Below are 13,121 nucleotides of genomic sequence, written 5' to 3' on the forward strand. Positions count from 1 at the left end.
CGACTTTCTCCGAAACACCACCGTGTGGGGAACACTTCTCAAAAATAACCTGCAGTTGTTTCATTCAAAATTCCTACATGCTCGAAATGTACATACATCAAGGTATATTTGTAGAAAATTTCACGAAAAAATATTAATTTTCCTGGAAGTTAAGAGGAATTTAAGTGGACTCTGTTGGAATTACCGAAAATTGTCCCCCACCCCCATTCCAAAACACTTTCACCGAAAATTTTTGTATATTCGGAATCTACATAATAAATAATATATGCATAGAAAATTTCATTAAAAAATATTCATTTTTCTGAAAGTTTTGACCTTCCAAAGTCGGGGGTACAACTCTGTAGTTATGCCGGGTGTGACACTTTTTCACACAGCTATCCTCATTCATACGTAACTCATGATCATACCAGCGTAGTTGTCTCTCTTGCACACCACATCTGATGCTTCTTATGTTCAACTTTTCTCTCAGGTTGCTTACACTCTGTTGTGTATACATACTGACATTACGCATCCAGCAGAGCATACTACTTTCATACCTTGCAAGCTTATGCATGTCCTCAGCAGTCATGGCCTGTGTTTCACTGCCATGTAGCATGGCTGTTCACACATGCATCATACAGTCTACCTTTTACTCTGAGCAAGAGGCCCTTTGTCACTAGCAGAGGTAGGAGCTCTCTGAACTTTGCCCAGGTTATTCTTATTCTAGCAGCTACACTCTCAGAACATCCACCCCCACTACTGACTTTGTCACATAGGTAACTTCTAGTTTTTTCCCCTCGCATGTGATGGAAGCTGTTTTCTGCACATTTTCAGTGTTTATTGCCCCTGAGCATTTGCCACACACAAAAACTATCTTCTCAGTTAGCCTTCCTTTGATATTTCTGCACCTCTTATGTGACCATAGCTTACACTGGGTACAATTTATGGAGTTACTACCTACACCTTTTCTACAGATCAAGCAAGGCCATATACCTGAAGGGATTTGTGATTTGTCTGCCTTCCTACTTACTAAGACTTACTAAGTTTTTGCTAGATTGACTCTAAGGTCCTTCAATTCTAGACCTTGCCTCCACACCTGAAACTTCTCTAGTTCTGATAGTGACTCAGCTATTACAGCAAAGTCATCAACATAGAAAAGCTCCCAGGGGCATCCTGTCTTGAATTCTTCTGTTATTGTCTGGAGAACTATGATGAATAAGAGGGGGGCTGAGGACTGATCCCTGGTGGACCCCCACCTCTACCCGGAATTCTTCACTATACTCGTTGCCAACCCTCACCTTACTGACAGCATCCCTGTACATGGCTTGTACAGTTCTCACTAACTACTTATCTATCCCTAGTTCCTGCATTGACCACCAGATAAGTGATCAAGGGACGCTGTCAAAAGCTTTTTCCATATCAACGAAAGCCATGTACAGAGGTTTATCTTTGGCTAAGTATTTCTCCTGCAGCTGTCTTACCAGAAATATAGCATCAGTGGTGCTTTTCCCTGGTACAAACCCAAACTGCATCTCATCTAGACTGACTCTCTCCTTAATTAGTTGGGCTATGACCCTCTCTGTGACCTTTATTACCTGATCCAACAATTTGATACCTCTGTAATTATTCGTATCTAATGCATCACCTTTACCTTTGTAGCAATTGACTATGGTGTTGCTACACCAGTCATTGGGTATGACTCCTGTATATATATATAGAGAGAGAGAGAGAGACACACACACACACACACATATATATATGCTACAGGTATCTTAATTTTTCTCCCTACAATCATAGGTATCAATTAGAATTTTTCTAAACCTATTTTCAACTGTGAGATATTTTAGTTTCCATATGTCCCTTCTCTAAATTGTCTTCTGTTTTTGTGTCTGTCTGGCTCTGACATTTTTTCATTTTCCACTAATCTATGTTGTGGAGTGCATTCACTAGAAAATGTTTTAGTATTTACAATAATCTTTCTATCCTGATTCTTGATAAGAATCCTGTTTTCTTCTGCTCCTTCTCTCATGCTTTGACCCTTCATCTTCTAACATAAGCCCCTTTACTGTAGCCCCACTCAGTCGAAGGGATCTTAGACTTACAATCCACATAGCAACTTCACCGGTACTAGTGCCATGAAAAAAACATATGCCCAGTACACACTGTAAAATGGTTGGCATTAGGAAGAAGATCCAACTGTAGACACCATGCTAAAGCAGACATTGGAGCATGATACAGTCCTCAGATTTGTTGGAACACAAATGTTTGATGGTGATGATGGCAGTGGTAGTAGCGATGATAAATCTACATGTGTGTGTGTGTGTGATATGTGTATCAAAATGTTCATCAAACTCTCTAACAAATTAACTTACCAACTAACCAAATAATTCAGCATTTAACTTGCTAATTAACTATAATTGGTTTTGTATGTTGTTCAGAAGAGAAGTCTTTCAGTGCTTGGTTAAAAAAAGAACGTGATATCTGGTACTTGATGTTATCTGAAGTGTGGGCAGCCAAGTTATATTCTAAAGATCACAAAGATGATACAGCAATTATATCTGGTGCAGAAACAGCCTGTGCACTCTTGGCAATATTCAGGTAATAAAAAGTAATTCTACTTTGTTTTCTGACTTTTGTGGGGTGGGGGATTGGAGTAAAACAGTTACATTTATTTATTGTTCTAATGGAAACTCTTCAATGATGTTGACACATTGTAACAAATGTAGTGTTTTCCTTATTTTTCAATTGTAAGATGCATGGGAAATTGGATATTTACATGATGAAATGACAATGCTGATAGTGATGATGGTGGCACCAGCACCACTGCTATCACTATCACCATTATCATTTCATCATTCAAAAATCCAATTTTCTATATGGCTTACTATTGAAAAATAAGGAAAACACCACTTTGAAGAATTTCAATAGTAACAATGTGCATATTGTCTTGGGAAGTTCTTTAGAAATTTATCATTATCTCTTTAGTTTATTATTCTTATTTCTTTATTGCCCACAAGGGGCTAAACATAGAGGGGACAAACAAGGACAGACAAACGGATTAAGTCGATTACATCGACCCCAGTGCATAACTGGTACTTAATTTATCGACCCCGAAAGGATGAAAGTCGACCTCGGCGGAATTTGAACTCAGAACGAATGTGTGTGTGTGTGTGTGTGTGTGCTGAGCGTCCTGCTGTACTCTGTCTCTGAATGCAGGGGGTCAACGTCTCATCAGGTGGTGAAGCAGCTGCAGCTGTGTAGGTGTCTTAGCCCCATTTTAGTGCTAACACCAGAGCTGCTTGGGGGCCACCCATCAATGTAGACAACAAGACCCCCCCACACCAGATGTTGTGACTCTGGGCCAGATGTTTCTACTATCCTCAGTGCTTCTTCCTGATGCACCTCTTTCATCCTCTTTGTTGAGCCAGATCCAATGACTTGCTTTCTCATCAACATCTAACAATTTTCTGACATCTTTTCTCTCCATTACAGTGAATCAAAGACACGTGAAATTTGAGTAAACCCCAGCTCTAACAAATCCTCTCACTCCTGCCTCTACAGGAAAATATATTGCCTACCATCCATTGTTTTCAGATAGTTCAACCAACTCACTGTATTTTCTGTCTTTTCTGTGTAACCTTTTTTTTTTTTTTTCAAACTCCACAGTTGTCAACATTCTCTAGCAGTGAGCAATGTTAACATTGACAATGTGATACGTCAAATGTGTCATTTCTCTACACTCCATTCTCTTGGCCAACTAACCCTGCCTAGACCAACGAGAGAACTCTTGCAGAAGAAAATCAGCCCATGTCAAGAAGAAGTTGGTCAGAATGTTTTGAGATTGTTATACCTGAGTAGAGGTAAATTTCTTCAACTCACTGAATTAGCCCATGAAATTTTAACACCTGAATTAGTATGATAGAAGCTTTAAGTCTATATCTAGTAATTTATGAAATACAACTCACAAGACTTTGAATTACCCAGAGTTATTGTGGAAGACACTTGCCCAAAATGCCCACTGTGAGATTGAACCCAAAACCACACAGTTGGGAAGGAAATCTCTTAATCGCACAGCCATGCCTGTGTGGTTAAGAAGTTGTGTGTGTATGTGTGTGTGTGACTAAAACAAGTAAAAGATAATATATATATCATCATCATCATTTAACATCTGCTTTCTATGCTGGCATTAAATGATGATGGTGATGGTGATATATATTATCTTTTATTTGTCTCAGTCACATACACATACACACACACACACACATGCACACACACACACACACACAGAGTTGTGAACTTCTTGTACAATACATTTCTTTGTATTTTGGAAACCTTTCAGAATCAAGAGCCCAACTGTGGTGTTCACTAAGTGGTGGTACAGTGAGAGTTTTTGATGCAATTGTCTGGGAGCTAGAGAACACATTCATAAAAACCCTTGGTGACGTGGTAAGTATAAGAAAATGTATGTATGACATATTCATAACACACTAGCATGGGTTTTCTTCCCTGATATTTTTTTTTACTTGTTTCAGTCACTGGACTGCAGCCACACTGGAGCATTGTCTTGAAGGGTTTAGCTGATCAAATCAACCCTAGTACTATTGTTAAGTTTGGTGCTCATTGTATCAGTCTCTTATGCCAAACTTCTAAGTTACAGTGGCATAAACAAACCAACACCTAGTGAGGGGCAAACACAAATGCACACACACACACACACAACACATACATGTGCACACATGCATGCATGCACACACTTGCATGGACACACACACAATGCACACACAGATATTTTGATGCAATAGGCTTCCACACATTTTCTGCATACCAAATTCGCTCACAAAGTTTTGTGAGTGAATTTGGTAGGCAGAAAATGTGAGAAAACTTGCACCTGTAAAAACTAAGCTACTTGCACATACTAAAGAAGTTTATTCTACTTAGATAACTGCTCTTAGCAATGGCTGTAACTTTTGCTTCAGAACATGGTTTGTGCATGTGTGTGTGTGCATGTGCGTGTTTATACCACTTTGACTTGTATGATGTAATACTTGTAAATAAGACTTGAAGTGCTTTGTGTTGCAAGACAGTGTGTGAGAGAGAATCGTGATGTCATAGAGAAATGTGTCCACATGGATGATGGGTTACCTACATTTAATGACACTGCAAAGAGAGAGTTTTGGAGACAGCACTATAAAAAGTTGCTAAATGAAGAGAATGAATAGGAAGAAGAGAGTCTGCCAAATGTCAACCCAACAGAGGGACCAGCTCTCCAAATCAACAGTACCTTGGTCGATAAATCAATTAAGGGTATGAAGACAGGAAAAGCCCCCAGCCCATCAGAGATGCTTAAAATATCTGGTAGTGTAGGTTATAGTCTAGTCACCCATATAGTCAATCAGGTGATACATGAAGGAGTCATACCCAATGGCTGGTGTAGCAGCACCATAGTCAACTGCTACAAAAGTAAAGATGACACATTACACACAAATAATTACAGAGGTATCAAATTGTTGGATCAGGTGATGAAAGTCACAGAGAGGGTCATAGCCTAACTAATTAGGGAGAGAGTTAGTTTAGATGAAATGCAGTTTGGGAAAAGCACCACTGATGTTGTATGTTTGGTATATGAGAGCTGCAGGAGAAATACCTAGCCAAAGATAAACCTCTGTACATGGCTTTCGTTGACACAGAGAAAGCCTTTGACAGGGTCCCCCGTTCCCTTATCTGGTGGTCAATGTGGAAACTAGGGATAGATGAGCAGTTAGAGAGAGCTGTACAGCATGCACAGGGATGCTGTCAGTAAGGTGAAGGTTGGCAATGAGTATAGTGAAGAATTCTGGGTAGGGGTAAGACTCCACCAAGGATCAGTCCTCATCTCCCCCTCCTATTCATCATAGTCCTCCAGACAATAACAGAAGAATTCAAGACAGAATGCCCCTGGGAGCTTCTCTATGCTGATGACCTTGCTCTGATAGCTGAGTTACTATCTGAACTAGGAAAGTTTCAGGTGTGGAAGCAAGGTCTAGAATTGAAGGGCCTTAGAGTCAATCTAGCAGAAACCAAAGTCTTAGTAAGTAGGAAGGCAGACAAATCACAAATCCCTTCAGGTATATGGCCCTGCTCGATCTGTAGAAAAGGCGTATGTAGAAACTCCATATGATGTTCCCAGTGTAAGCTATGGACACATAAGAGGTGCAGCAATATCAAAGGACTAACTGAGAAGATAGTTTTTGTGCGTGGCAGATACACAGGGGCAATAGACATTGAAAATGTGCAGAAAACAGCTTCTGTCACATGCAAAGAGGGAAAAACTAGAAGTTGTTAATAGCTTCCTTTACCTAGGTGATTGAGTCAGTAGCGGGGATGGATGCTGTGAGAGCATAGATGCTAGAATAAGAATAGCCTGGGCAAAGTTCAGAGAGCTCTTACCTCTGCTGGTGACAAAGGGTCTCTCAAACAGAGTAAAAGGTAGACTATGATGCATGTGTGCAAACAGCCATACTACACAGCAGTGAAACATGGGCTGTGACTGCTGAGGACATGTGCAAGCTTGCAAGAATTGAAACTAGTATACTCTGCTGGATGTGTAATGTCAGTGTACATACATGACAGAGTGTAAACGCCCTGAGATAAAAGTTGGACATAAGAAGCATCAGATGTGGTGTGCAAGAGAGATGACTGTGCTGGTATAGTGATGTGTTGCATATGGATGAGGACAGCTGTGTGAAAAAGTGTCACACCCTAACAGTGGAGGGAACTTGTGGAAGAGATAAACCCAGGAAGACGTGGGATGAGGTGGTGAAGCATGACCTTTGAATGTTGGACCTCACAGAGGCATTGACGAGCGACTGAGACCTTTGGAGATATTATTATTATTATTATTAAATAATAATAATAGTAATAACAACAACAATTATGATGACAGCAACAGCAGCAGTGTTGATGATGATTTCTTTAAGCTTTAGCTCAGGTCAACCCTGATAAAGCAGTCCTGTAATGAAAAGAACTCTAGGTGTAGCCATCAATGTTCTTTTGTTTTCTTAGATTACATTATTGAATAATCTATCCCTCTTTTTATAAGACAGCAGAAGATATGATTTTAAGATCTGGCAATAATTATTACAGTTGAATATATATAATTTAAATGTAAGGGATGTATTTGAATATATATGATTTATTTCCTTATACATCATCATTGTTATTATTTAAAATACACCTTTCCATGCTTGCATGAGTCAGACAGAATTAATTGAAAAAGATTTTCTACAGATGGATGCCTATCCAGTCATCAGTCCTCACTTGTTTCCAAGAAAAGCAATATTTCTCTGGCTGGACATAAATTGTCAGTGACACTTGTTTACATACAATTTATATGATTTCCATATACTATATAAATATATGTAATTTCTTTAAGTATGCACAATTTAAATACATGATTTTCTCTATGGTTCTGAAACATTTCTTCAATATCTTCTAGATGTGTTTATACTCACCTGATAACAGAAATGTCTGGGCTGGAAGCTACAATATTTACATAATCTCATCAGAGAGTATCAAATGTGTCACCCAGTTACTAGAACACAATAGTAGAGTTGTTGCTATTATTGAAGCTGAAAAAAAAGGGTTAGTGTTGCTTTCTTGATTTAATCTCTTTAAGCTTGTTATTGCTGGTGGGATATTTTCATGTAAAAAAAAATTCTTATTAACCTGGAAGTCTGGATCAAATAATCCAATGTATCCTTTTCTTTTTTTAAGACAGTGGGATGTGATTTGTGACTAATTTGATTGCTATTTTTAGCAGGTCAAATGACCACATTGAGGCTTCGTTGTTAGCTTGAGAAAGTGAGATGAGAGAGAATACTGTCAATAGTTATGACTTTCTATGAATTTATTATCCTATGTGATTTCAGATTGGTGTTTACAGCCAGCTGGAATGGAATGATCTTCAAATGGGATGCTGAAAGTTTAAAAATAGAACACAGGATCTGTTTAAAGGATGTTGAATATCTGCACGATATTCAGTTCTGTATCAATTTTCTCTGGTGTGGTAAGTAGAACAAAGATTCTTTTTTGTATACATATGTATATTCAAATACATATATATTTACTGTCCTGCTTCTTTCTGTGTCGTTTCTCGTAAAAAAAAAAAAAAAAGAGTCAAATTTTGTGATTCAGTACATTTATTCAGCTGTCAAGGAAGAGGATGTTATATTAAATCTACTTTTACTGTGAACTCAGAAGAATCCTCCAAGTTCAAATATGTTGATTTGGATATTGAACAAATTGGTGATATTATATTTGTCAGCCAAGGCAGGTATGTGAAGGGTGATTTGAAGCCTATTCCTGTTCAAATTTCAAATACTGAAGAAAAAAAAACGAATAATGTAGAGGAGTCTGTAGTGTGGCAAGTTATTGAATTGGATTGCCACTCAAATAAGATCAGATCCTAGCTGTGATATTAGTGAATTAAGCTCATTTATGAAGAAGGGGAAGACAAAGTGTATAAGACAAGCTAACAAAAGAAGTAGTGTTTGCAAATTTACATTCCAGATCTTTGGGATGGAATGATCTTCAAATGGGATGCTGAAAGTTTAAAAATAGAACACAGGATTGAAGATGGTAGCCTACAGTGATGCACCTTTTGCCAGTCAAGATAGTTACATAATTTTTGTAGTTGAAAGTAATGGCAGCCACTTTCTGCTGTAGTAATCAAATAGAATTAGGAGAGTTGTCAAAAGCATGTAACCTGCAGAAACTCTGGCAAAGGTAGATTTAATGAAAGCTTGCATGTTGCATGAGATATTTGTTTGTGAGTTGTTACATATCAGTGTCTCATCAAGAATTCATAGTTTGAAAGACTAGCAATTCTGTGATGCATGATTCAAGCTGCTCAATCCATAAAGCTCCTGGACAAAAGATTGAGAATTGAGATAGCCATTCTCAGAGTGATGTTAAATATGAAGCAAATCAGTGAGATCTTTTAAATTTTATAAGATTATCAAATGGTTGCTATTTCAACTAAAAGAGATGTTTACTTCTATGTCTACCTCCTGATCATCTACCATAGCAGATATCACTATCTTCACATTCAACATTTGTTTTGGAGGTGACCCTTTCCTCAAAGTATGCCATTGTTTCCTCAACCTGAATTTTCTCAGAACTATTTGCCATTGAACCATTGTCAACGTAAATTTCTTGAGTTCAGTAAATTTAAATATTAAATCAGTTACTGTTACTTTTACTTTCAATCATACAATTCAAATGCTTCTACTACTGGGTATATACATCAGGAATTCCATATTATTCATAGAGATTATATATAGAGAAATGAATGAAAGTGGAATTAACAACATTCTTTATTTAATATCACTACAATTGTTTTGATGCATTTTAACACCTGTATGTTAGGTGAGATGTTGTGCAATCATTTTCTTACATCCAAGATGTGGAATGCATCTCCTCAGGTGATATTCTCTCATCTTTTCACTCAATTTAATACTGTAGAACCAAACTGAATATCTATTTACTTCTCACAATAGAGAGTAGTCACCATATTTCATTCCATAATTGCTACCTCTGAAGAGTGCAGGGTTACATAATCAGACTATTATCTAACACTCTGTTGAACTCCTAATGTGAAGCCAATTGGTAAGATGGTCTGTAGTGGATATATAATTTTGTATACTGGCTGGCTGCCGACAAATTTTTCTGCTTTTAAAAAGAAAAAAGGATTTTATCCTTTATATCTATACTGTTCAGTATCTATGCGTGGAATAAAATTTATCTTTCTACTTGTTCTACCATACATTTCAGCACTTCGAAAAACAAACTTGTTTGTTTACATACGGCGTAGCCTATATGACATCTAGCATTCCTGGATGATTCTATAACTTCTTAAATTGCAGAAGAATTTGGCAGTCAGGCAGTTTGGTTTAAATAGTAAAGCATTCTAACCAGATATTAGAGGGATGTGAGTTCGTTTCTCATAGCTGGCTGCTGACAAATTTTTCTGCTTTTAAAAAGAAAAAAAGAATTTTATCCTTTATATTTATACTATTCAGTATCTATGCGTTGAATAAAATTTATCTTTCTACTTGTTCTGTATATTTTAAATTGCTATTGATCAAAGTAATAATATAAATGTTATCATTTTTTTTCTTTTATTCTTCTTTTCTATATCCAGCTTGTGAAAATAAAACACTTATATTATCATCTGAGGGTGTATTGTTGAAAGAAATTGACAAAATCTGCCTAGACTTACCTCAACGTGTTCCAGTTCAATGCTATAATCTTTTGACTGAAAATGATGAGGTAAAATATATTGATTTGTTTTGTTCTTGTGTTTTCTTTAGGATTTAAAAAATTTATTTTTGTTGTTGTTGTTGTTGTTTATTCTCAAAACCTTTGTTGAAATATCAGAAGAGTACCATAGGTATTATAGCTATCAGCATAATGGGATTTACATTTTTAAACACTGCATGTGAATATATCAATACAAAATGTATTTGTATAATAGAGTAGAGAATGGAAAATATAAAATTTCCATGAATCTTATTGATGTCTTACAGAAATGGTTACTTTTATTCTCTTTCACATGAACACTCTCTGCATTAGCATATGTCTCTTAGTTTAAAAAACATAAACATGAACTTTTGTTATTGTTTCTTTTAAAGATGTGGATCGGTTATTCATCCATTGGTGCAGTATATGTCTTGGACTCTGTCAAATTCACTCTGAAGGAGAAAATTATACTTAAACACAATGGTTGTAGTCGACGTGGTGTGACAACAATTGTTAAAGCTAAAGATATGGTAAGTTCTTGGAACTTATTATTTGGTAGATCATTAATTAATAAATTATTGGGGTTTTTTTTTAAGAATTTCAATAATATTTGAATTTAAAGAACTTCATTAGAATCTTGTTAATAACTCTGATGAATGCCAGCATCAAATTCCTGATATTACTTCATTGAACGTATTACACTTATGATTGTTGTTGATATTTTTTATCCTCAAAATTAGCTCATATCAAGTAGAACTGTGACACACCAGCCTTCATCATTTATGTCTTTTATTCAGACACATTGTATCTAAAACATTATCCAATGACTCCAAAGAAAAGGCTGTTGTATGTGATTTGCAAAAGATTTGGCTGTCATTTCTAGCAGATCAAATGATTTAATGGAGGCTTAATCATTATGCTTACAAACAATAATAGAGGAATGGCTGGTATTTTGGACACTCCTTCCTTCATGGTACTGTGTCTGGACCAAGAAGCCAGTGTTGTTACTTTATCAATTTCAATTGTTTAAATGCTCTAAAAAGCTATGAATTATGGTTTATGATCTCACTTTCTTGAATTAACGAATAATAGTAAAAAATATAACCTAGAGAGAGAGTGAAAGAGACAATGTGTTTAACTGGAATGCCTTACTCAAATACACTCTTTTAGCAGGAATCTGAGGGTGGGTATCATGTTCATATATATTATTTTACTGACTAAAAATTAAATCAATTTAGATTTGATGAGTGGGAAGTGTGAAAAGTTCTATGTGTATATATTATACACATATATGCATGTGTGATAGTGTGTAGATACTTTCTGGTTGTTGTTGTTGGTGGTGGTGGTGGTGGTGGTGGTGGTGGTGGCAGTGATGACCACGTCTGTGCATAGTTTTGTTTAGCATGGAGAAGCTGTGCCACATGAGTTTTCTTGTGATTTTGACCATGGGATATCTTGGTTCAAGGGCAAGGAGTCCAAGATGATTGAAAGTAATAAGCTTTTTCAGCCATCATCTATCATCAATCCTTTAGTGTTTAAACCAGCCATATCCAGCTCAAATATGCCTTCTGTTTTATGTTCAACCTGGCAAGATTCAGCCATTTATGCCTACACTACAACATCATTTTAAAACTATTCAAACACACCATCGAAATTTCAAAGCTACAAGATAATGAATGATTAATTCAAAGCAATATGAAGAAATAAATATTACATTCAACAGAGTCATCTGAATGGTAAAGAGTTAAAGATGTTGCTATTTGTTGACCTTTGAACTTCACTGTAACCTGGACAAGAGACATTATTAGCACTTAGTCTGAGGTGTCTCTTGAAGGAAGAGGCATCTCAATATCCAGTTTGTAGTTTGACTCCATGGAGTGTCCTGAAGAGACTATGTATATTAGCATGAATAAGTAACTCATACAATTACACATTACCATGATTTCACAAAGATAACCCAAATTAATATTTATTATCTTAAGTAATGCAGATTGTACTTATCTACTCAGATAATCAGCACAAAACCATGCTGTGGATTTCATATCCTTATTACTTTACACACACACACATAATTACATTCACAGGTATGACTGTGTGGTTAAGACGTTTGCTTGTGAACCAGATGATTTGAGGTTCAGTCCCACTATGCAGCACGTTGAACGAGTATCTTCTTCTACCACAGCTCTGAGCAAACCAAAGGCTTGTGAGTGGATTTGGTAGGCAGAAACTGGAAGAAACCTGAATGTGTGTGTGTGTGTGTCTGTGGCTGTTTCTCTTGGTCTTGACATTGTACAGTATCTATAAACAAGCATCACCAACATACAAACAATGTCATTTGTTTCCAGTCTTTTGTGAAAACATGTCCAGCTGCAGAGAAATATTACCTTGCTTGGAAACAGGTGAGGGTTAACAGGAAGGGCTTCAGGTCATAGGAAACCTACCTCAATAAATTCCATCTAACCCTTGTACACATGGAAAAGTAGACATTAAAATGATGATGATGAAATTCACTTATGCATATACTCTTTTACTTGTTTCAGCCATTTGACTGTGGCCATGCTGGAGTACCACCTTTAGTCGAGCAAATCGACCCCAGGACTTATTCTTTGGAAGCCTAGTACTTATTCTATCGGTCTCTTTTTGCCGAACCGCTAAGTTACGGGGACGTAAACACACCAGCACCAGTTGTCAAGCGATGTTGGGGGGACAAATACAGACACACAAACATATACACACACATACATATATATATATATATTATTATAAAATCTGGTAATTAGTCATATATTAATTAATATCGATTAATTATCAGGAGGCCAGCACATGTAAAGAATCAAAGAGATTCAGAAATATTATCTGCAATC

General features: G+C 36.7%; 1 protein-coding gene across 5 annotated transcripts in view; it reads left to right on the plus strand.

The window, feature by feature from the left end:
* The window catches only part of LOC106882353 (DENN domain-containing protein 3), a 60,081-nt gene that overhangs the window by 45,210 nt on the left and 1,750 nt on the right, over positions 1-13,121 (plus strand). For all 5 annotated transcript variants that reach the window (XM_014933002.2, XM_014933001.2, XM_014933003.2 and 2 more), the window contains 7 exons: positions 2,418-2,577; positions 3,646-3,839; positions 4,319-4,425; positions 7,454-7,599; positions 7,887-8,023; positions 10,160-10,287; positions 10,650-10,787. In XM_014933002.2, the coding sequence (XP_014788488.1) occupies positions 2,418-2,577; positions 3,646-3,839; positions 4,319-4,425; positions 7,454-7,599; positions 7,887-8,023; positions 10,160-10,287; positions 10,650-10,787 (1,010 nt within the window). The remainder of the gene's footprint in view (positions 1-2,417; positions 2,578-3,645; positions 3,840-4,318; positions 4,426-7,453; positions 7,600-7,886; positions 8,024-10,159; positions 10,288-10,649; positions 10,788-13,121) is intronic.

Source organism: Octopus bimaculoides, chromosome 4, assembly GCF_001194135.2.
Source record: "Octopus bimaculoides isolate UCB-OBI-ISO-001 chromosome 4, ASM119413v2, whole genome shotgun sequence".
NCBI lineage: Eukaryota > Metazoa > Mollusca > Cephalopoda > Octopoda > Octopodidae > Octopus > Octopus bimaculoides.